Here is a 26,312-nt window from a genome sequence, read left to right on the forward strand (position 1 = left end):
GACCGTCGGAAGCCTGTCAATCAAGTAGGAACGCCCAGTCCCAAAGACCATACCCGGAAGGCGGCGGAGAAGATCGCTCTCTAAATTGGTAAGTACTGCTTCGATTTTAAAAAAACTACCCAATTCCCCTTGACAAAATGAGCATCAATCTAATGTTAAAAAATTTTTTCGGGTGAACTCACGCTTTAAATTCCTGTGCACAACTAGTACGTTAATATGATTATTATTATTATTGTTATTATTTTGTAACATATTATGAATATTATGATTTCTCTTTCCAGAGAGTAGTGCAAAGCAAAGAGTAGGAATATCTCTGGAATAATAAACAAAATAACAATACTCATGTAAGCAATGGAAGTATCTATATCTCACTACAAGTAAACAGTTAAAATGTGATTTGCTCGTTGTGTCTTGTTTGAGTTGCCGGTTTGGTGAAGACTCCAGACCCTTGACATTTCTTGGCTGACTATAAAGCTATGAAACGTAAAACTTCTTCTTCAAACAAGAGCATCCTAGGCACACGCAGCAGCCCTGATCCCAGCCCCAAACTTCGTGTTCAGATGACTTCGCAGCTCCCTATTGTTTCTAGCAGGCTGGTGTTAGGACCCAGAAAGGAGCTCGTGTAATGAAAGGTTATAAATAGTGTTGTGGACTAGGACAAACTTTGAGGAGTGAGCAATGACATCACTCAAGCCTTTTCCCCACCCTAGATTTAGTGGGATGGAGGTACACATTGTCAGAATCTAAAGTCAGATTCTTTAGTGGTGACAATATGAGCAACAGATGCACTGGCACTTAAGAGCCGTGTTTTTCTTCTTCTACCTGCATCCAGGCACAGATCTGTGACCCTGCACATCAGTCTGTAGGGACAAGCCCATCACTAGAGGATCTGTGATAAGAGATGAGCCACTCTGGAGTCCCTCCATCACGTGGGATCCAATGACTTCAGCAGCAGTGCAGTTCACCAGGACCATTGCACAGAGCAGCTTTACATCTGTCTAACATTCTATCTCAAGAGCTGATACAGTTGTGGGTGATAGGAAATACTCATGGGGAACTCGCTGCAATTCTTTCCTTGGATCGCCTTTCTGTTCTTGCGGCCATGTGGAAATCAGGTAAACGTATAGTTTTCGTACTATGCAATATTTTATTCTTAAACATGAAAAACTACATTATGCAAAATTAAAACCTATCATGCTTATTTTTAAATGAGATTTTATATATATATATATATATATATATATATATATATATATATATATATATATATATATATATATATATATATATATATATATATATATATATATATATATAAATAAATATTTGTGGATGTCCAGCAGTTGTAGAAGTAAAAATGCCAACATGCTATGATGCCCTTTTTTATTATTATTAATTATTATTAATATTAATATTATTCTGCATTTGTTAATACATTTTGTCACAGCAAAGTTGTCCTACAGTACAATGTACCATGTGAGGGTCTGTGCGCTCAGTTGCACACCATAATGCACTTGCGCATGTGCAAATGCCAATCTGGCAAACATTTCTTTGCTGAACCTACATAAAAACCTATCAATGTACTTAAGTGCAGAATGAGCGCGAATGTGTGTTTTTAAACGTATGGTTTTAAAAACTTTGGTCCACCAAATCGAACAACCAAAACTTAGGGGTTGATTTACTAAAACTGGAGTGTGCGAAATCTGGTGAAACTGTGCATGGTAGCCAATTAGCTTCTAATGTCACCTTGTTCAATTAAGCTTTGCCAAAAAAGGAAAAATAAGTATTGAAGTATTTATGGGGTTTTAAGGTGCAAATACTAGTAAATAGAAAATAAATAAATAGTAAATAAAAAAACAGGAAGCTGATTGGTTTCAATGTTTTAATGATTTTGCACTCTCCAGTTTTCTTAAATCAACCCCATAGTGTGTACGAATTAAACAATTAAAGTATGTGCCAATTTATACTAATATATGCTTATTAAATATTGTAATTCGAAGGGTTTATTATGGATTTATTCACTTAAATTATTCAATTCATATTTTAACATACTTTACACATTATATTTTTATAAATGCTTCAGAATTTTTTTTCTTTTAAAATTATTTAAAAAGACGTGTGCTAAATATTATTCTAAATTAATGTTTCTTTTTAACTTAATTATTTTTAATCACCCAGAGAAAGTTACTTCCTAGAGATTGAGCACTAAGATACTTCCTTAAGCAGTGAGCGTGGTCTTATTTATCAGTATATATTTTTATAAAGTTATAAAATTATTCTAAATTTTTTTTTTTTTTTTACTTAATTATTTTAATTGCTTATTTAGAACAAGCTACATCTCAGAGACTGAACACATATCTACATCCTTGAGCACTGAGCGTGGTCCTATTTATCACTATGTACCCTCCTTAGCAGTGGTATTTTGATTTAAAATCAAGCCCAACCTGTCTACATTGAAGTGTCTAAACTTTGACAGAATTTGCACATTTTGAGTACGTTCAGCATGCAGAAAGTGTAGAAACCTATAGCAACCAGGAAGACGTCACCTTTCTATAGTCTTACTACAGTTAACTAAAGTGTGGCTGCCATGGGTTATTGTATGTTCACATTTCTGCATCGCCCTTTGCATTGCCTTATTAAATAAACCTAAAATGTGAACTATGAAAGGGCGTAAGTTACATTATATACAGCAAGCCGCAATGCGCAGCCATTCAGCATACATGCTTGGTTTAAACTGTTTATTGTCAGGTTTTTTTTTTCCGGTTATATCATTTAGCATCCACCTATAGACCAGGTAGATGTGTTAGTCTGGCCATACATTATACAATTGTTGTCTATAGATTTCCTTTAGATTTACCAAAACCATATAATATGAGGTCAAATCTAAACACTTTCAATTTGTATGGAATTAGGCAGGCCCTAGTACTACACAGTTGAAGGTAAATCTAAAGGAAATTGAATAAGAAAATGGTATGGTGTATGGCCAGCTTAAAGCTGGATACACACTTTACAATTTTCTGTAGATTTTTCCCTTTAGATTTACCAAAACCATATAATATGGAGGTCGAACCTAAAGACTCTCAATTTGTATGCAATCAGGCAGTCTCTTGCACTACATAGTTGAAGGTAAATCTAAAGGAACTGTAACAACAAAAGTTGTACAATGTGTATCCAGCTTAAGGGTCTACACTACAGCAATTAGAAATACAGCCATACAAACTTAGAAACTTCAAATTAAATTCCAACTTGTGACAGTGCGGTCTCTGTTCACAATTCCACGATGGCAATGCCATATTTTGTGGCAGAAGAACAGGTCAGTCTTAACAATGGTTGGAAACAGAATGGAGACCGTGTCAGGCCTCGTACACACGACCGAGTTTCTCGGCAAAAACCAGCAAGAAACTTGCTGGGAGATATTTTTTTGCCGAGGAAACCGGTCGTGTGTACATTTTCGTCGAGGAAACTGTGGAGAAACTCGACGAGCCAAAAACAGAGCAAGTTCTCCATTTCCTCGACGGGAGTATCAAATTGGCTCGTCGAGTTCCTGGTCGGGCTGGTTTCCGATGAGAAACTTGAGCGTGTGTATGCTAAGAAACCCGCGCTTGCTCAGAATAAAGTATGAGACGGGAGTAAAAGTAGCATTTGTAATGGAGATAACACATTTTTCAAGCTGTAACAGACTGAAAAGTGCAAATTGTCTCTTAACAAACTTTTTCTTAACACGCAAACACATGAGATTAGCAAAACCAGCCCCAAGAGTTTAGCCAGTGGAATCAAACTTCCCCTGCCTTTGTATGTGTTGAATGCCACCGCGTTTGAGAACGAGGAGATTTTGTCTTGACAGTGTGTACGCAAAGCAAGCTTGTCGAGTTCCTCGTCAAGCCTAACAAGGAACTCGACGAGGAAAACAATGTGTTTCGCCCGTCGAGTTTCTCGGTCGTGTGTACGAGGCTTTAGATGTGCAAGAAACTGGGTAAATCCCACATTTTCAATCGTTGTGCTTTTTTAACCTTGGCCGAGGAAAGTATTTACGGTACTTATTTAATTACCAATTTTTGATTGGACCCCTTTACACATTGTGGGGTGGATTTACTGAATACAAATAGACATAGTTGATTACTATGTTCATTTATATGAAAGAATAATTATATCTAGCTTTTTGGAGAAAAAGGCTTAGCCTAGGTTCACATCGGAGCGATTTGTCATGCGATTTGAGAGATCAAATCGCATGACAAGTCACAGCCTATTGGAGGCAACGGCACTGTTCCAATCAGTGCGACACTGATTTTGCGGCGTCACACCGATTTGCAAAAGTATTTTTTTCACTAATTTTGCCGATTTCAGGTGCGGCTTCAATAGACATCTGTGCATAAAGCCACACAGATATCAAGTAGCAGCTGAAATCACGCTGACCTTGCTACTTTGAAATCGCGCTTCTTCAAGTGAAGTAGTGCGATTTCAAAGTAGCATCAATGTGAACCAGGGCTTAGGCATAGATTTACTAAAAGCAAAAAGACTGTTGCACTCTGCAAGTGCAGTTTCTCCAGAGCTTAGTAAATGAGCAGAAGCTCCGCTGACTTCCATCGTCCAATCATGTGCAAGCAAAAATGCTGTTTTTTTTTTTCATTTTCCTTGCACGTGATTGGGTATTCATTGCAAAATGAAGCTTTGCCTCATTTACTAAGCTCTGGAGCAACTGCACTTCCAGTGTGCAACTGCACTTTCCAAAGTGCACAGTCTTTTTTCTTGTAGTAAATATATCCCTAAAGCAGGCCATACACGGTCGAATTTTGAACAAATTTTCTTTTCAAAAATCCGAAAGTTCGTTTTTTTTGTGATCTGATGATGCCACCATTGATTTTCGAAATTCAGCCGACCAAACCTTCATGTTGCCGGGAATATTATTTTCTCTCCGGGAATATTCGTTTCTCTCCGAGAATACAGTTTTCTTGCACATGCGCATTTTTTTTCTTTTACATTTCTCGCACGATTCTCCCATCATTGATCAGAAAATCTTTTGTTTTTCAAAAAATTTCGGATTCCTCAAATTTGTTTGCCGCACGAAAATCGGCTGTTGCTGTAGCCCACTAATGGTGCGAAATTCGTACGAAAATTCTTTTATACGATTTTCGAAAGAAAATTCTTTCGAAATTCGAACCGCCTTAAGTCTTTTCCTCCAAAAAGCTAAATATGATTATATTTTCATATAAATGAAGATAGTAATTAACTATGTATGTCCCACAAGGAGTTCTTTGGATCTCCCATGAGAAGCAAGCTACATAGCCGGCTGTAATACTCTATCCATTCATCACTAGGACATGACTATGTCAGCTGTGTGAATAGGCAATAATAGCACCATGGTGAAGGGTAAATGGCATTTTTATGGATCCTAGCGTCCTAAGCCCAGCCTAATGATATGGTGAAAGGGAAAGCAATGCAAACTTACAACACTAACAGAAAATTAAGCATTAACTTTTTTTATTACCTTGTCATTATTTTTGTGCATTAATTAAGAGATAGTAACACCCTTTTAGCGGGATGGTTTATGATATATCCTACTGAGCTTGGCTAACAATGTCACTGGCTTTTTTGATGTGGGATGATAGGAATTTATTTCCCTGATTACTAAATGCGTCACAGATAAAACAAAATTCCGATTGTCGTATGCCAGTTTCCCTTTATGTGGTTTTTTTTTCCCTAAAGGTTAGCTATAGTCCAAAAATTCCTGATAAGTTAGACAAAGTTGTATTTATCTTTGACAAGTGATTTAACAAGTAAACTATACTTCAGTCCCAGAGCTACTAGATGAAAATCCTGTTTATTTGTAGAATGGGGAGGTGACTGGGCAGCATTCCCCATAATATGTAAGGAAGCACAACAAACACATTATGGTACACATAGCTTTAGGTGTGCCTACCTCCAGGGATAAACAGTACAAAATACCTGCTGCCACTCTGTTGGCACCTGTTGATGCCACGTTCTTCTTTTTATTTTGGGTCCAGTGTGTTTTTGTGATGCTGATGCCCATTAAGTGACCACAGATTGTATATCTTCTGGGCTTGCACGCTGGAGTTACTTTATCCTGCCACCGAGCTCCATTATCTACATTCTACAGATGTCAGGTTTGAACACAGCACTGTGCATGCGCTGCAGTCAGTGTACATTTAAATTTCAGCTCTGGGTAAATGTCAGATTATCTTTTAACAGTGGAGCTGTGCCTGAACTGCACTGCAAGGGTTAATAGCTTGTTTTCTCTAAAGCCCTTTACACACGATCGGTTTGTCTGATGAAAACCGACCGATGGACTATTTTCATCGGACAAACCAATCGTGTGTGGGCCCCATCGGTTTGTTTTCCATCTGTGTAAAAAAATAGAACATGTTTTAAATTTTTCCTATGGATTAAAAAACGATAGTAAAAAACGATCGTCTGTGTGGAAGTCCATCGGTCAAAAATCCATGCATGCTCAGAATTAAGTCCACACATGCTCAGAAGCATTGAACTTAATTTTTTTCAGCACATCATAGTGTTTTACGTCACTGCGTTTTGGCACGGTCGGATTTTTGACTGATGGTGTGTAGGCAAGACTGATGAAAGTCAGCTTCATCGGATATCCGACGAAAAAATCCATCAGACTAGATTCCAACAGATATCCGATCATGTGTACGAGGCTTAAGAGAAAAGAGAAACAATTTTCCCTACCTGATCTTCCACTACCCCAGCAGTGGACTGTCTCTTGGCGTCATCACGTTCAATGCAGAACTATGGACTCTGCTTTGGTCTTGATGACGTCAGGACCCTAGACCTCTGGAGAGAGGGGAATAAGAATGCTTCAGGGACCGGTCTAGCTACAAGGATGAGCGGAGGATCCGGTAAGCAAATCTTCTTTCTTTATTTTGCTAGACCAAAAAAAGCAACTAACCTTGGCAGTGCAGGAACAGGATCATTTATTAGCTGTCTGGAGTTCAGCTTCAACAAAAACTTCCCACTGGCCACTTTGTATGTGGATACTTTAGTTCCACTCTTATTATACAAGAACTGCATTGTTTTTCAGTTATTTGGAATCAGCACAGACATGTTTAACCACTTCACCCCCGGAAGAATTTACCCCCTTCCTGACCAGAGCACTTTTTGCAATACGGCACTGCGTTGCTTCAACTGACAATTGCACGTTGTCCTGCGATGTACCCAAACAAAATGGACGTCCTTTTTTCCCACAAATAGAGCTTTTATTTGGTGGTGAATAATGGGGGAAACTAATGCGCAAAACCACACTAACTAAAGCAATAAAGCTAACATTAATTAAAATAATTGAAATACCAAAAACTAAGCAGCAGCCACAACTAAATAGTGCTCACACACTGGTAAGATATAAATATAGGGGAGGGTAATGGCGCTTGCTTATATAAAAGATAACACTATTAAAAATATATTATATAGTATGTTCAGATCAAAATCCAAAAAATATCTGACAATCCCTATGAGCCAGAAATAGATGTATCACTCCTAATCAATAGATGCCCACCAACCATCAACGGAAGGATGAGGGGGGTTTGGGGTGAGCTGAGTGATTTTTAATGAATACGTGAATATGGAAGTAATAAATGCTTTACCACCAAACCAATAGTACAAAATAATAATGAACCACTGACATGACAGCGATCACTGCTGCCGATGACAGGGAGCAGTAGATCTCTGTTCTGTCTCTAGGCAGAACAGGGAAATGCCCTGTTTACATTTCCCGGTTCTGCCGCTTTAGTTTCACTCAGTAATCATGTAAGCAACGCACTTCCTGTGCCTTCACTTTTACACTTTTTTCTCTCCTATCTATGGGGGGAGATATGGTTAACACACAGGCTGGACATCAAACATGTCTGCCTTTGTTCATCTCCAGAAAATGACAAATTGATGGGGCTAGTTTACACTCTGCTGTATTAAAGGGGGGGGGGGGGGGGGAGAGAGACAGCGCAACCACTCTGGTGTGGTAAGTTCCAACACAGTTTTAATTAAAATGGATTAAAAAGTGATTGCTCACAAAGTGAATGAAAAACACACATAGATAAGAACCAGGGGGAGGATCCATGTGTAGTGGAGACAGTCACAAACAAATGCAGCTGCATTAATGAATGGACTTCTGCAGGCACAGGGTCTGGATCGCCGCATCGCCGGCTGCTGTATGGGAAATTGCTCAGACTGCTCAACTAACATGAAGTGCCTCGGCTTCCTCGTTCCCGTTGTCAATGGCTGATGGGTTGTGATATTCACCTCATGTCCAGGGTCACAGGACACGTTTCAAGGGACCTTCCTCTTCCTCCATCCTGACTGAGGGCTGAGGAAGAGGAGGGTCACTCAAAGCACATCCTGTGACTCTGGACATCAGGTGGACATCACCACCCATCGGCCATTGACATCGGGAACGAGGAAGAGGAAGGTCCCTCGAAATGCGATCAATCGTGACAAACCCGCACAGCGTTTGAGGTGCCATTAAATAAGGATGGCACTCAAACGCGCGTGGTGGTTTTTGCCACTATTGTAGTGTGATTTGGAAATGTGAGCAGAATCTCAGTGATTCTGCTCACTCTCCCAAATTGCCGGATATGAACAGGGCCAAAATCTCTCCACATTACGATTTGACTGTACAATCTACCAATAACTATGCAGTGCAAGAGCCAGGCCTGATTAGATACAAAATTATTTGAATAGTTTAGGTAGATCCCCTATTTACACCATTTTGGTCAATTTAAAGTTCATTGTACTGTCAGATTGTAACCTGTATGATGAGCTTTTATTAATCCTAATCATACCTTGAAAAATCTACTTTTCCTTTTCCTTTGCCAATGCAGCCTTATGCTTTCATGCTCATAACTGTATATCTGAAGTGTGAGATCTAAGGAACTGATGCCTCTAACTGCTAGTCTCAGGGGATTTGGACATGTCACTACTGAGAAGCTCATTGCTCTGCTTGTTGCAGTGCAAGGATTTCCCTGCTTCTGCTTCATTCATTCTGTGAATCTAGACTTTCTGAACCTATATTGCTTGCTGCTTGATTATTATTTTATCAGTCGCCAGATTATTACCAGTCATCAGGGGGCAGCTCCAACATGAGAAGGCAAAGTATTGGCCTCTACCAAGATGCCCACACAGGTCATAGACATGGTGAGGTTAATTTACTAAAGCCAATATGACAGTTAACCTTGCAAGGAAAGTTGCACATTGCAAGGAATTTTCTCCAGAGCTTAATGAATGTGATAAAGTTTCAGTTTGCAAAGAATACACAATCGTGTGCAAGGAATAAATCAAAAACAGCAGTTGTGCTTGCCCATGATTGGATAATGGAAGTCACTATAGCTTCACCTCATACACTAAGCTGATGGTGGGGGGAGGCTGATGATGATGAAATGATGATGATGGTGGGGGGGGGGGGGGGCTGATGATGATGATGATGAAATGATGATGATGATGGTGGGGGGGGGGCTGATGATGATGATGATGGTGGGGGGGGCTTGCAATGAGGGGCTGATGATGTAATGATGAAGGTGGGGGGGGGCTTGCAATGAGGGGCTTGCAATGGTGAGGGGGGGGGGTTGCAATGAGGGGCTGATGATGATGATGATGTAATGATGATGGTGAGGTGGGGGGGGGCTTGCAATGATCATGATCGGTTTGCAATTAATGATTGTGAGGGGGGGGGCTTGCAACGAGGGGCTTATAATGATGAAGGGGGAGGATTGCATCGATCGTGAGGGGCTTGCAATGGTAAGGGGGGGGGGGGGCTTGAAACGATGGCTTGAAATGACGGTGAGGGTGGGCTCAAAATAACATATGTGCAGTGTGCATAGGAAATTGTTCATAGTTTTTTTTATAGTCCGGCCTCTAATGATCTGAGGGACAGTGAACTGGCCCCCTGTTTAAAAAGTTTGAGGACCCCTGGTCTACACTCACCGCCCACGTTATTAGGTGCACCTTGCTAGTACCGGGTCTGACCCCCTTTTGCCTTCAGAACTGCCCTAATTATTTGTGGCATAGATTCAACAAGGTGTTGGAAACATTCCTCAGAGATTTTGGTCTATATTGACATGATAGCATCATGCAGTTGCTGCAGATTTATCGTTATTATTAGTCAAGAAACCAGTTTGGGATGATTTGAGCTTTGTGACATGGTGAATTATCCTGCTTGAAGTTGCAATCAGAAGATGGGTACACTTTAGTCATAAAGGGATGACATGGTCAGTAGTGTTGCTCACGAATATTCGTATTGAGAATATTCGGCTCGAATATGGCATATTCGAGTATTCGCGAATATCTCGAATTTCGCGGCCAACATTCGCTATTCCGAATATAAAAAAAAAATTGCTCAATGAAGACCACGAACTGAGCAATCAGCAGTCTTTGATCGCTCAGTTCTCGTTGTAGAGCTGGTGGGGGACAGCTGCAGCATTGCATCGATATTGTAGCCATTTAGGTGAGTATATATATATATATATATATATATATGTTTGTTTTTTGTGAACCCATACTCATTACTTTGGAAAATGGAAATATCACGTTAGACTTGCAAGGGTTTACTATCCAGTAATATTGATAATGTTGGTATAGGTAATCTGGTCACTGGTCAAGTCATTTGATTATACTTTGGAATTCCTTACTGAAACAAAATTGTATCTTGACTACCGGCATGTGGTGGGGCACTTCAATTTCAATTGTTGTTTTTGATCATTTATTAAGTCCAGATCAGTGGTAGTAGTAACAGTGGCAGCAGATATTATAGTTCATCACCCCCTTACCATCACATACAGTATCTCACAAAAGTTGTAAAGAAAATGAAGTGACACTTTGCTACAATGTAAAGTAGTGAGTGTACAGCTTGTATAACAGTGTAAATTTGCAGTCTCCTCAAAATAACTCAACACACAGCCATTAATGTCTAAACCGCTGGTAACAAGAGTTAAGAAAAAATGTCCAAATTGGCCCCAAAGTGTCAATATTTTGTGTGACCACCATTTTTTTCCAGCACTGCCTTAACCCTCTTGGGCATGGAGTTCACCAGAGCTTCACAGGTTGCCACTGGAGTCCTCTTCCACTCCTCCATAATGATGTCATTGAGCTGATAGATGTTAGAGACCACCTTCCATTTGAGGATGCCCCACAGATGCTCAATAGGGTTTAGGTCTGGAGACAAGCTTGGCCAGTCCAACACCTTTACCCTCAGCTTGTTTAAAAAAGCAGTGGTCGTCTTGGACGTGTGTTTGGGGTCGTTATGTTGGAATACTGCCCTGCTGCCCAGTCTCCGAAAGGAGGAGAGCATGCTCTACTTCAGTATGTCACAGAACATGTTGGCATTCATGGTTCCCTCAATGAACTGTAGCTCACCAGTGCCGGAAGCACTCATGCAGCCCCAAACCACCACCATGCTTGACTGTAGGCAAAACACACTAGTCTATGTACTCCTCACCTGGTTATCACCACACGCTTGACCTCACCTGGTTTTAGTAATTCATATTCTTAGTCTGCTTGTCTTCAGAAACTGTTTGCAGGCTTTCTTGTGCATCATCTTTAGAAGAAACTTCCTTCTGGGATGAAAGCCATGCAGACCATTTTGATGCAGTGTGTGGCGTATGGTCTGAGCACTGACAGGCTGACCCCCCACCCATTCAACCTCATACATCTATTTCCCAAAGACAACCTCTGGATATGATGCTGAGCATGTGCACTCATGTTCTTTGGTCGAACATGGCGTGGCCTGTTCTGAGGGGAACCTGTCCTGTTAAACCACTGTATGGTCTTGGCCACTGTGCTGCAGCTCAGTTTCAGGGTCTTGGCAATCTTCTTATAGCCTAGGCCATCTTTATGTAGCGAAACAATTTTTTTTCTTCATATCTTTGCCATGAGGTGCCATGTTGAACTTCCAGTGACCAGTATGAGAGAGTGAGAGCGATAACACCAATTTTAACACACCCGCTCCCCATTCACACCGGAGACCTTGTAACACAGAGTCACATGACAACGAGGAGGCAAAATGGCTAATTGGGCCTGATTTGGACATTTTCACTTAGGAGTGTGCTCACTTTGGTTGCCAGTTTAGACATTAGTGACTGTGTGTAGAGTTATTTTGAGGGGACTGAAAAATTTTATACAAGCTGTGCATTCACTACTTTACATTGTAGCAAAGTGTAATTTCTTCAGTGTTGTCACATTAAAAGATATAATAAAATATTTACAAAAATGTAAGGGGGTAAATTCACTTTTGTGAGATACTGTATATACTATATTACCAAAAGTTTTGTGACAATGTGTCTATGGGAATGTTTGACGATTCTTCCAGAATTTTCATATGTTAGGTCAGGCATTGATGTGGACGAGAACTCCTGGCTTGCAGTTTCTGCTCTAATTCATCCTAAAAGTGTTCTAATGGGTTAAGTTCAGGACTCTGTGCAGGCCAGTCAAGTTCCTCCACCCCAACTCTCTCATCCATGTCTTTATGGACCTTGCTTTGTGCATTGTTGTGCAGTCATGTTGGAACAGAAATAGGTCATATTTAACCCCTTCAGCGCCCCCTACAATTTAACTTATTCACTGCCAGTGTCATTTTTACAGTAATCAGTGCATTTTGACAGCACTGATCGCTGTAAAAATGACAATGGTCCCAAAATGGTGTCAAAAGTGTCCGATGTGTCCGCCATAATGTCGCAGTCATGATAAAAATCGCTGATCGCCGCCATTACTACAATTATTAATAAAAAGCCATAAAACTATCCCCTATTTTGTAGATGCTATAACTTTTGCATAAACCAATTAATAAACGCTTATTGCGATTTTTTACCAAAAATATGTAGAAGAATACATATCGGCCTAAACTGAGGAAAAAAATATTATTTTTTTTATATTTTTTGGGGGACATTTATTATAGCAATAAATAAAAAATATTAAAAACGGGGGGGAACTAATGCGCAAAACCAACCTCAACAAGGGCACAACAAAGCTAAAATAAGAAAATCAAACTAATAATGCAGCTGCCACGACTAATAGTGTTCACACACTTAAAGCAATTAATGACAAGGGGGGGTGTAATGGCGCTTGCAACAGGATCTAATTAAAACTAAATATCAATAACGATTTCCATAATGTGAATAAGTTGTCAGGAAAATGTGCTCCACTGGTTCCTGTGTAAAATGTGTTCCAGAGTGGAACACATTTTACACAGGAACCAGTGGAGCACATTTTCCTGACAACTTATTCACATTATGGAAATCGTTATTGATATTTAGTTTTAATTAGATCCTGTTGCAAGCGCCATTACACCCCCCCTTGTCACAAATAAAAAATATTGCTTTTTTTTCAAAATTGTCGCTCTATTTTTGTTTGTAGCGCAAAAAAAAAAACGCAGAGGTGATCAAATACCACCAAAAGAAAGCTCTATTTGTGGGAAAAAATGACGTCAAAATGACGTCAATTTTGTTTGGGAGCCACGCCGCACGACCGCGCAATTGTCAGTTAAAGCGACGCAGTGCCGAATCGCAAAAAGTGGCCTGGTCCGGGGCTTAAGTTAACATTTTCAAAATGCATTGATTCTCCATAAAAGACACAGTAACAGACAGCATAATATATAATATATTTTTTTTAAATCTATACACAAATGTTTTACCTTCCATTTCTATTTCGAAATGAGTGGGTTGTTTTACAAAGTGATTGTTTACAACCACTTTAGGTACTTCCTATTTATGGATATATTGGGCATCAAACATCATATCTAACCCCTAAAGCCCAACTCTAGGGATTAAAAAAAAATCTACCCTTGCAGTGGGACCCCCTGTACTGCAAGGGCTAAATGCTTGCTATGTCTAGGAAGGGGGATAAGAAGTAATACTGACCTTATTCTGCACTCTAGAAGGGTCCCTCCAATGGTGCAACTGTTCCCCTGCAGCCTCTTTTCTAAGCCGCATTTGCACCCTTACTCCCACCACTATAATGCAAGTTTAAAAGCTCTGTGCTGCACATATGCTGAAAGTATGGTCAATAATTCCAATGTGCGAAGGGAGCAGGCCGGGTGAAACCAGAAGTGTTTTTAAAAAAAATTCTGCAATGACACAAACACATGACCTTCAGACTGATAGACTGGGTTGCAACTGCTATTGTGTTCATACAAAATAATACACATCTATAGCTATAGTAATAACATTCACATATACAGGAATAATGTCCTCAAAGAAAATAATAAACAATTGCACATGTGCTGATATGTTAATTAATCACACAGCAGCCTTTACTGATCACAAGGATGTAAATTAAATCACTTTCATCCTGTTTATAACCTTAAATGTTTCCTCTTACCTGCAATGACACAAACACATGACCTTCAGACTGATAGACTGGGTAGCAACTGCTATTGTGTTCCCACCAGAAACAAAGGTCAGTCTTTTGGTTCCCCTGCTATTAGCAATGGTTCCATTATAATGTGCTTTCTGTCATTCAGGCTTTTTACTCTATGCTGCCATCTACTGGTGATTTAATAGAAATGCCATGAGTTTTATTTTCTCCATTAGCAGAACTATACTCCTTTTTTATGGGGTACCTGATTTTGACATCCCGTACATCTGCATTTTAACCAATGGTGCTGAGAGACCACACATAGACAGGAGCTTTGGGGTCAGATCCAGCCAGAGTGGGGAATAGGCTGGGTAATCCTGTCTGTTCCTGGACAGAACAAACATTTAGCACTTGCAGAGTAGATTTTATTTCTGATTGCATGAGCTGGGCTTTAAGGTATTGAGAAGAAGCATAGCAGACAACTCTCAGTGCAGCCCATTTTATGCCACTTAATTGGCTCTTGCCCCCAGACTGTCAGTGTGTGGACTGAAATCCTTTGCTTTCATGCCACTCTGATACAAACTTGTCTGTGGCTAACGCCTAGATTCTATGTTCTCTTTACAATTCAAGATCATTGTTCCTTGTAAGGTAATAATTCCTAATTAGATGACATGTACTTCCCCTCACACGATTTGAGTTCCTAGAAACAACCTTATGATGAACCCTATTAATGTCACAGCGCCTTCATTAATTGAATGTTGCTTATTGCACTCCATACTCACATTGCAGTATATTAAAACAGATTGCTTGCTATCTACCTATGTGATCTGTTTCTGTACCCTCTGCTGATATAACACATGCAATTTATTTTTAGCACAGTATCTTAAAGCACAGAAATAAAATAAAATCCACAAAGTAAAAAAAAAATAAGAATTTTTCCTTTCAATGACCAAGCTCTTTTTTTTCTGGGCAATAGTACAATTGTGCAAGTGTAGGAAAAATTCCCGTAGCTAGGTCTAAAAGAATTCCTTTGTGTCACGCTTTATTGCTTGTTGGTTAGCCAATCAATCCCTTCGTTTTTATCCAATGACTCTGGAATCCTTGGATCAGGGTAGTGAAGGGGTGTTATTTTATTTGGCCAGCAAAGTGGTCATGTCTGCCTTTGCTTTTAATCATCGCGCATTTTTTTTGTAGTGTTTGTTTCATGTTATTCAGTTTGGATGGCTGTACATTTTATTGTGTGGGAAGTTTATGCCATTTCTACTTTGTGCATTGCACACATGAAAGGAGATCCAGCGTTTTTGTCTGCATGGAGTAAGGTGTGGGAGTTTTTCCATTTTCTAACCACATTCATCTTTTTTTGTTTCTTGTTTTCATGTATAGCGGATGTAATGTATTCATATGCTAGGATGGATCTTAGCCAGCTCACGCCACATTATAACATACAGTCATGTCTAAGGCGGCTGAAGACCAATGTGTTCGTATTTACCAATTAAGGCAGCGGTTGTTCTGTAGTTTTGTTTCTGTTCAGTAAACAGGAATTTGTCAAATATTTATCTGGCTTATTTCACTATGTCTTCGGTATACCCTTAAAGGGTCACTAAAGGAATTTTTTTTTTTTTTTTAAATAACAAACATGTTATACTTACCTCCACTGTGCAGTTCGTTTTGCACAGAGTGCCCCCGATCCATGTCTTCTGGGGTCCCTCGGCGGCTGTCTCTGGTCCTCCCCGCAATTAGTAACCACAGTCATGCGAGAGCTCACTGTATCACTCGGCCCTGCCCCTCGGCGCGTTGCGTCACTGGATGTGATTGCTCTCAATCCATTCGCTCTAGCCAATCAGCGGCCAGGCTGAGCGGCGAAGAGGATATCGGGACTTTCAAGGGGTCAGGTAAGTATAACGGGGGGGGGGGGGGGGCGGCAGCATCAGATGTTTTTTCACCTTAATGCATAGATTGCATTAAGGTGAAAAAACATTTTCCTTTACAACTCCTTTAACTCCCTTTTTGAGTATACTTGTTTTTCCTTTATACTTAGGACTTGGTTATATTGGGAGCAGCCCTACCATTCCTTTAAATAGCAATCAATGGTAAATCTCTTTTTAAAGGGTGGTAGAGCCGCAACTGCCAGGCGATACTGCTGCCCCTTGAATGCCCCTTTTTTTTGACTGCCAAACAGGGATTTTGTATGTGACTACAACTCTGAAACTGGCATTTGGTGCTCTTGGTTTTGGGTTGTGGCTTGGCAGTATTAAATTCAATTGATTGCTTTTGGTGGCAGTACTCTTCTCCAAACATGATTGGAGGGGGAGGGGGGGGGGGGAACAACACTGAGCAGCCTCATGGCATCTGAATAAGGCCTTAAAGCTGAACTCCTGGCAGTTTAAAAAGACATGAATGAATCCAGCTTTATGTTCATTAATACATTACTTAAATTGATTTTTATTGCATACTTTATACGTACCAGAATTCGACCAGGCACCAGCCTCCTGCTGTCCTTCTATAGTAGAACTCACACTGGGGTAGAGGGAAGCAACAAAATGAGACCATCAGTTCTGCTGCATAACATCCTTGTACTAATATTCTGATAGGTGGAGAGTGCAGAGTGACAGATGTAGCACCCTGGTGTTAAGGCAGGGTTGCTAGTTAATTTAGTTTGCCAGACAGTAGTTGTCCTGGTTGCTTGTTAGTAGAGCCACTGATTCCTCTCTAGTTCTGGGCTTGCTTGCTGTCTTCTATCACTAGGTGGCGTTATGCTGGGGACATTAGATAGACAAGGGCTTAGCAAGGTCAGGCTACGAATGAATGGGGTGCCTCTGACAATGGGCAGGGGTTTCTTTAAGCCCCTTGGCTTGCTGAGAGAGCCTATTTATTTGGGTGGATTCAGGTGATCGGTTCTGTGCCCCCTGGATGGCTGTTTGGGTGGACGTGTGTTATACTGCCCCGGGTTGCTAGGCTGGAAGCCTGATGCCTATCCTGGGGACTTCTGGCTGCTAGGTTGTCTGAGATCTATCCAGAAGCAGAAGAAGCAGCGCAGGGTTGGGATTGCACGGTTGGAGTCAAACCGAGAGTAAAGGTTCCGCCGGAAGGGATACCAGTTGAGGTCGGAGGTAGAGGGGAAGCTGTCGCCACTAAGGGACCATCCACCTTGTTATGCAAAAGAGGAAAGATATGGACAGCCGCACTCCAATTTCTTAAAAAGACGTGCCCTTTATTGGGTAAAGGAAAAATGCACTACAGGTATCAGCACACAGTGGGAAAAACAGCTGACACGTTTCGCATTGGATATCAATGCTTAGTCATATCTATGACTAAGGGCTATGACTAAGCATTGATATCCAATGCGAAAAGTGTCAGCTGTTTTTCCCACTGTGTGCTGATACCTGTAGTGCATTTTTCCTTTACCCAATAAAGGGCACGTCTTTTTAAGAAATTGGAGTGAGGCTGTCCATATCTTTCCTCTTTTGCATATCCCGTGCATTGCCTGCACCCATTGGTTTCTGAGTGGACATTGATTGTTCTAGTATGCTCACCTGGAGCGGCAGCCTTCCTACCATCCACCTTGTTACCGGAGACCATTGTGAGTGAGCTGGAGCAAGTACCAGAGCAGACTTCTCACCATCCAGGAACGGTGAAGAAGTGGGAAAACATCAGCAAATGCAAGGTCAGGAACCCAGTGGGACAGCAAAAGGTGACGCTTGAGTTGCATCAGTGAGTGCAAAGCCAGGGACCTAGCGGGTCAGCAGGGGTGACGCTTGAAGAGTATCTGTGAGTGCCAAGCCATGGACCCAGCAGGGAAGCGGGGGGGGGGGGGCGCTTGGGGAAGATACTTAGTAATGGAAGTGGAAGAGCTCATGGGATCAAGTGGCGATTGGGTCTGAGAGTCTAATGAGAGATTGGGAGCTCAATGAGTGAAGACCTAGAGTAAGAGACTGTAGTGTGTGAGGAGAACGATCTGTGTTACAAAGTACCAAATACCATAAGTGACTGTTACAAGATTTGTTGCCATAAGAGACAGCGGCCCTACCTATACAGACGTAGTATCCGGCAGGAGACCTTCAACTGTATAGTTGTCTACCTATAGAAGTCTTGGAGTCTGCCAATTAATATTGCATCTACTTAAAGCGGAGTTCCACCCAAAAATTAGCTTTCGCTTTTCGGAAACCCTCCCCTCCTCTGGTGTCACACTTGACACCTTTCAGGGGGAGGGGGGTGCAAATACCTGTATAAAACAGGTGCACCACTTCTGGGTATTGACTCCTTCGCGTCACACATCCCATCACTGCACTTCCTGATTTCCTCACAGAGGATGGCGGCAGCAGCATCCGAGAGACGAACGATTGCTCGTCCTCGTCTGCCGGCATCGCGGGCATGCTGGACAGGCAAGTGTCCATTTTTAAAAAGTCAGCAGCTGCAGTATTTGTCTGCTGACTTTAAAAAAAAAATCAGGTGGACCTCCTCTTTAAGGGTGTCCTGGCCCTAACCCTCTCTCCTACAGTTCTTGTTCAAGAGACAATAAATCTCTTTGCATTCAAAAAGTGTCTGGCACCCATCACTTCAGCTTGTATTACATCCACCATGCCTCGTAACCCACTCTACCAAGAAGAATGTCAGCTCTCCCTGACTCTGGAGGTCACCATTAGGCCTCTAGAGGTACAGGGCCTTGCTAGACAGATATTAGCTCATAACACTGCTGCTTCACCTTTCACTCTCCAGTCAAAGGCCGGGGGGAGGGAAAAGACCTGTAAATGTTACTTAACTGCAGTAGGGAAATTAAATCATGGTCTTCTGCCAGGGCCGGCTCTAGCCTGTCCAATGTAGGGGTTCAGTACAAGTTGTCAGGGAGAGGCAGAGAATAGGAGGTCAGTGAGGCAGTGTACAGGGGATCAGTGTTCAGGAGGCTGTGGGTGCCCCCTAGTCTGGGGGGGGGGTGTCCTGCCTTGGTTTGGGGCTCGCGTGCTGGAAGGATCCTGCCATTGCTAAGCTGACTGAGAGCCTGTCAGATAAATCAGGGATTCAGCTGGAGCAAGCAAGTGTTGTGCAGGAGGAAAGTGAAGGAGACTGTATAAAGACTGTATATAGAAAGATGTCCCTGATGTTTTGCTGAAGTCAAGTTGGCATCCCATAACCTCCCATCCCTATCCAAGTTATTAATCCTCAATAAAGAAAAAAACAAAGTCACGGACTGTTCTCTGACTCTGTGTGCTTGTGAAAATTTGGTGTGCCTGGCTGTGCAGGAGTGGGGGAAGTTTATCTGCAGTCCCACGGGGTGCGCTACATTTGGGGTGCTTGTCTGGGATAGTGCCCATTGTAACCTGCATGGCTGTTGCTCCTAGCAACAGGAATTAATCGAATGGGAGGACTGGGTTTTGCTACCAAGACCACTAAGGGGGTCAAAACGGGAAAATTTAATTATGTGCCCTGCCAAAACTGTGACTGTGTGGCCTAAGTCAAGTGCCATTGTCCACAGCAACCGGCGGGAGTTGCTGCTAGGCCAGTATTGCACCACATACTCCTCAGTTGCCCCAACCGCGGCTGGGATGGACACTTGTGCTAAAAACCTGCTATTCAGTGAGAATTGTGTTATGTGCTGTCACCTGTGGCAACCATGGTGGGTGATCGCGCTCATGTATTGAAAAATGCCAAGCGGTCTGCATAAAGCTGGAAAAAGTGACTGTATGCTGCAATGTCCTGGCGATAACAGTAAAATGTGCACAGAAATATCTGCTGTTGCTCATGGTGATTGGGGTAAGCCAGTGAGTGCCTGCAGGAGGGAGTCTATCAGTTGTCTAAATACAGCTGATGATAAGGACTATCCTGACCCTGCTAAAAATGGTGTGGCGTGTGTTACAGACTTTGCTGTTGCTCATGGCAACCGCAGTGAACGCTTACTGCTATCAGTAGATGCATTAATTTGGTTGCCTGAAAACCAGGAGGTGACACTGGTGGACACCGGTGTGCGGCTGGAGCATCGAGGGGGATTCGCCCTCTTGCTGATTAAGAGGCTGGAGATGTCTGCTATGTTCTGGCTGCAGGAGACCCACCGCAGTGGTCAGTGCCTGAATCCGGTGTGGGTACAGCGACCAGCCACTTACCAAGCTGAGTGAGCAGGAGCCGCTCACCCACACCGTTGACCTGCAGTCAGGTCTTTGTTAGAGTGGAGGCGGAAGGCCAGAATAGGCCGAGAAGTGACTGCCAAAGGCAGGGTTGAGTCTGAGGGTGGTGACTTCCCTGTGAAGACAAGTGACATCAGGAAAGAAAGCTGGAAATCTACCTCGGTCAGCATCCGGTTGGGGAGCTGATACCTGCTAGTGCTGCCCAGAAGCATCTTGTCAACTTGTCAACCCCACCTGGAAGGAGCCATTTCAGGGCTCTTCTTCAGTGGGAGGATGATATGGTGTGGGACTACATGCACATCCCCAAACCATTGCAGGGATCAAATAACGAAAAGGCTTGGACCCGGTTCCTAGATTTGTCAAGAGTGGCGGCTGGGAAGAGTCATTTACAAGGACAGGACATCAGAAGTCCGTTTGAGGGTTGCTACATATGGAATATATAAAACCAATTCTTTTGGTAAGTAAAGAAAACTTTCAAATATTCATTTTATCTGTGTATTTAACAGTATGCCAGGAATTTAGTTTTAAAGTGGGATACCAAATAGACAGCTGAAAAACATATACTGTATAGTAACTGTTTTACCTTTACAAAGGATTTTTAATTCCGTTCAGTCAGTGTTGTTATTCACACACCTTTGAAAATGGTATACCCAGGAAGATCACTGTGCTATTTCCTACATCAACCCCGGGACAGAGAATTTTTTTTATTCTTTGGCAAACAGGCAGCCAAAAGTTGAGTAGGATACTTTGGAAGTTGCAAAGCTAAACCAGGAAAAAGGTTTTACAATATGACGAAGGTGTGTAAATCACAAGACTTGCTGAATAGAGTTACAAATATTTTGCCAGATAAAATAGTGCACATGTATTTAAACTGTATACACAGCTGTTAGTTTATAGGCCTGCTATAAAATATCAAGTCAGTTATATTGATATCATATATGCCAACGTTTGCTTTCAAGCAAGAGTGAGGAATTCTTAAACGAGCACATGAAAATTAAAAGGTTTCTATATATATATACGGGGTGTGGATTATATGTAGCCCAGCTTGACTCATAGGCATGTAGTCCTTGCTGAAATACAATAAAATCTTAGTATAAAGCTTTGAGCCTGTGACAAGTGGTCCTTCACTCATAAAGTAAATTTCCTCTCCTCTGCTCCCACAACCTACCATTTTCACAGTTAGAGATCATTTTTTTTTCTTTTCGTTTTTCCTTATTGCTGAATTCCTCACCTAGGCAAGGAGGCCTTATATCAGCTGCCCACAAACTACTAGGATATATATACGTGACACTTCCCAGAAGGCTGTGGAGTCTAAGTATTGTATTGTTTGCAGCCTGAGTCATATTCGGGACCTGTGGTACGTCTGTGCATGCGTGGGATCAAGGGAGCGTCATCAAGGGACCAGCTGTGCCAAACGAGAAAGAGACAGCCAGCTCCCAATTTAAAGCGGAGTTCCACCAATTTTTTTTTTTATGTCAGCAGCTACAAAAATTGTAGCTGCTGACTAATCAGACACTCACCTGTCCTACAGACCAGCAATGCAGGTGCACAAAGCCCCGCTCCTCTCCCCCTCCTCTCTACGGCACCGGCATTATTATTGTGGGTGCTGCGGGAGCCACGTTGCATGCTGTTAATGGCCGGGCAAAATTCGGGGACCTGTGCAGTGGTGTATTTAGGTTTTGTGCTGCCCTAGGCCTGACTAAACTCGTGCAACCCCTAATTTAAATATGATCCACCCCTTCCTGTCAAGGTCACTCCCCTTCCTGTTTAAGACCTGCCCTGAAATTTTCCAGTGGGGACACTAGTTCTGAGGTCCTTGGGGGTGGGGGGGTTCCCTCTCACTTCCTGTTTGTCTAAGGGGCAGGAAATGAAGGGAAATTAACAGGGGCTATAACCATTCCTTACTCTATCCAAAATGGGGAAAAAAAAAGTATTTCTATATTTCTACTTTAGGAAAAATGTATGTTAAATTTATGGAGGACTAAGAGGATATTACCATGCCAGTGGTGCAGCAGAAAACATATAGCACAGTGATGGAGATATGTGGTCGAGACAGTGAGCAAAGAAAGGATTGGGGTCAGGAACAAATAAAGCCATCTGTTTATTTTTCTCATCAGCAATCAACAGAAATAAAATTAAGATTCCTTAATATGTGCAACTGACAAAGGATTGCAGGAGAGATCTACTACCTACCTGACAGGTATAGGTGATAATGTCAGTGTCCCTTGTGTCTGCGCCATCCCTATCATATGGGCAGCAGTGCGGCCGCTTTATGGGGGCGCCAGATCGATTTGTCTTGCGGCCCAGTCCACCTCATAAGACTGGCACTACACTAAAAGTGTAGCGCAAGCCGGCGGGGACTCTTTTCATGCTGCCCCCCTGCAAAGTGCTGCCCTAAGCCTGGGCCTTGTTGGCCTAAGCCAGTGTTTCTCAATTCCAGTCCTCAGGCCCCCCCAACAGGTCAGGTTTTCAGGATTTCCATTATTTTGCACAGGTGATTTGATCAGTTTAACTGCCTTAGTAATCACCACAGCCTTTTCATCTGAGGGAAATCCTGAAAACCTGACCTGTTGGGGGGGCCTGAGGACTGGAATTGAGAAACACTGGCCTAAGCCAACATACAGCATTGGACCTGTGATTCCAATTTTTGGGTGGAAGATAGAGGCGCTGGACGGGACAAGCAGTAAAAGAGAGGTGGGTTAAAATAGAACAATTAAATTATCTGTTTATCCTGCATAAATGAACATCAAAGGAAAGTGGCATATGGAAAGAAAAACTTGTGGACAAGAATGAAGTTGGATAGATGGTCACTTCTCTTACCAGAGAATTCTTCCATGGTATCAGATAAATTGTTCTGTTATAAGACAAACTGTCATGTTATCAGAGACTTCAGCATGTTATTATAAATACTGTTTTAAAACTCCAGGACTTCAAGTGATTAAAACAACCTAATGGCTTGGTAATAGCGGTCGGTATCAGCTGTTCAGTAGAAGTGATTCGGGCAGATATAGATACTGGCCCGGATTCAGATACATTATCGTATCTATCGGCGGGCGTAGCGTATCTCAGATACACTACGCCGCTGTAACTTAGGGCGCAAGTTCCGTATTCAGAAAATACTTGCGCCCTAAGTTACGGCGGCGTAGTGTAAATGTGTCGGCGTAAGCCCGCCTAATTCAAATGTGGATGATGTGGGCGTGTTTTATTTAAATTACTTGTGACCCCACGTAATTGACGTTTCTTACGAACGGCGCATGCGCCGTCCGTGAACGTTTCCAAGTGCGCATGCTCCAAATTACGCCGCAAACTGTCAATGCTTTCGACGTGAAAGTAACTTACTTACAGCCCTATTCGCGAACGACTTACGCAAACAACGTAAAATACGACGCTGTTCGTACGTTTCCGACGTCCATACCTAACATGACTTACCCCTGCTTTTTGAGGGGTAACTTTACACAGAAAAAAGCCTAACGTAAACGACGTAAAAAAATGCGCCGGGCGTACGTACGTTTGTGAATCGGCGTATTTATCTATCTAAGAAGCATATTCCTCGCATAAATCTACGGAATCGCCACCTAGCGGCCAGCGTAAATATGCAACTAAGATACAACGGCGTAAGAGGCTTACGCCAGTCGGATCTTACCAAAATTCCGGCGTATCTTGTTTTCTGAATACAGAAAAAAGATACGCTGGCGCATCCTAGAAGTTACGCGCCGTATCAATAGATACGCCAGCATAACTTTGTTCTGAATCCGGGCCACTGTAATCAGAAGGGCACCTACTGGCCCCCACCCATGGTGGTTCCCAGGTTACTCCTCTGGGGATCCTGGGATGGAGGTGAACTGGTCAAACAGTGAGATCAAGAAGAGATCGTCCATTGATGAATCACCTCTGCAAGTAATGAAGCCAGATCCAATGAGCATTTTGTCACTTCCAGGTTCAGAGCTGTCATTCCCTGGCTACTGTAGACAGAGAAACAGCTAATCAAGCACAATCTGTGCTTAAGTATTTAAAGTGGCAGACAGAGAAGACATTGGAGATTGAAAAGACCACTGTGGGTTCATTTACTAAAGGCAAATAGGCTGCTTTTTTTGCAAGGGAAGTTGCAATTTACAAGGGAATAAGTGTAGTGAATATGGTAAAGTTTCACTGTGCAAAAAAATACCCAATTACACACAAGAAAAAAAACTGCACTTGATTGAATTGGATGATTGGATATTGAAAAGTGAACACCCTGTTTGTCTTTAGTAAATTAACCCCCAATGTCTTCATAAACAGAACCTGTTAATCTTCCCATGCTATTGGATATATGGCTTGCGATTGTGCCACACATATGATGTATCTCAGCGAACCTTGGAGTGAGAGCTGCAATTATAGGAACAGCAGGACAAACTGGACACTACAAATGTGTGATGCTTCGCCAGGCCTCTCAAAATACATGCAGACACTCTCTCTGGGCCGCTCAAACTGCGAAAATGCATGATTGTAGTATCCAGCCTGTCCTACAAATATGAAGGAGGGAGATCGAGGTGCCAGCGTTTTTTTAAGAAAGAACATCTGCATTTTGTAATGGGAGAAGCACTGGTATGTTCTAGTCAGAAGATATGGAATTGCACAGAGGAACTTTTAGAAAATGTTGCTGATGGTGATCGTATGCTTTAGGCCTGTTTTAAGGCTAATGTAGTGTACCTGCTAAAATAAATTAAAATCATTGTTAAGGAAAAAAAAAGAAACTGTCATGTAAGTGATTACTATGTTATTAGTGGGACAACATTTTTACTAAATTATGTCAATTTCTTACGCATACAAATGAGAGACATTTCTTTCTATCCCAGCATTATTGGGTTTCTGGGGCTTTGGAAGCAACATCAATGGTTGCATTACAGAGCTGCAGATTACCTTTCTTTGTGATTTCATGCAAAAAAGAGGAGGAACACATTTACAGTTGACATACAAAAATGCCATCTATGACAGAAACTGCTGTAATTCAGTATTCCATGACAGGTCCACTTTCAAAGCTATCTGTATATGGACAAATCTTAGAAAAGAAAACATATTAACAGAATGTTTGTGCCTGTTAATTCAGCCTAAATTGATAAAGCTAAGGTGATTCACATACAGTTACAAGCACAATTCATTATGCTTAGGTAACAAAATGTTATATTAACCACTTAACCCTCGGACCATATTGCTGGTCAAAGACCAGAGTACTTTTTGCCATTCGGCACTGCGTCGCTTTAACTGACAATTGCGCGGTCGTGCGACGTGGCTTCCAAACAAAATTGGTGTCCTTTTTTTCCCACAAATAGAGCTTTCTTTTGGTGGTATTTGATCAACTCTGCGGTTTTTAGTTTTTGCGCTATAAACAAAAATAGAGCGTCAATTTTGAAAAAAAATGAATATTTTTTACTTTTTGCTATAATACATATCCCCCAAAAATATATAAAAAAAAAATATTTTTTTCCTCAGTTTAGGCCGATACGTATTCTTCTACATATTTTTAGTGAAAAAAAATCGCAATAAGCGTTTATTGATTGGTTTGCGCAAAAGTTATAGCGTTTATAAAATAGGGGGTATTTTTATGGCATTTTTATTAATATTTTTTTTTTACTAGTAATGGCGGCGATCAGCGATTTGTTTCGGTACTGCGACATTATGGCGGACTCTTCGGACACTTTTGACACATTTTTGGGACCATTGGCATTTTTATAGCGATCAGTGCTATAAAAATGCATTGGATTACTATAAAAATGCCACTGGCAGTGAAGGGGTTAACACTAGGGGGCAGGGAAGGGGTTAAGTATGTCCCTGGGTGTGTTCTTACTGTGGGGGGGGGTGGCCTCACTAGGGGAAATCACTGATCTTCTGTTCATACATTGTATGAACAGAGGA

General features: G+C 41.8%; 1 protein-coding gene across 2 annotated transcripts in view; it reads left to right on the plus strand.

The window, feature by feature from the left end:
* Positions 1 to 669: 669 nt before the first annotated feature.
* The window catches only part of ADGRD1 (adhesion G protein-coupled receptor D1), an 802,257-nt gene continuing 776,614 nt past the window's right edge, over positions 670 to 26,312 (plus strand). For both annotated transcript variants that reach the window (XM_040347511.1, XM_040347515.1), the window contains exon 1: positions 670 to 1,115. In XM_040347511.1, the coding sequence (XP_040203445.1) occupies positions 1,050 to 1,115 (66 nt within the window). In that variant the 5' untranslated portion in view covers positions 670 to 1,049. The remainder of the gene's footprint in view (positions 1,116 to 26,312) is intronic.

Source organism: Rana temporaria, chromosome 1 (genome assembly GCF_905171775.1).
Source record: "Rana temporaria chromosome 1, aRanTem1.1, whole genome shotgun sequence".
In the NCBI taxonomy this organism is placed as follows: domain Eukaryota; kingdom Metazoa; phylum Chordata; class Amphibia; order Anura; family Ranidae; genus Rana; species Rana temporaria.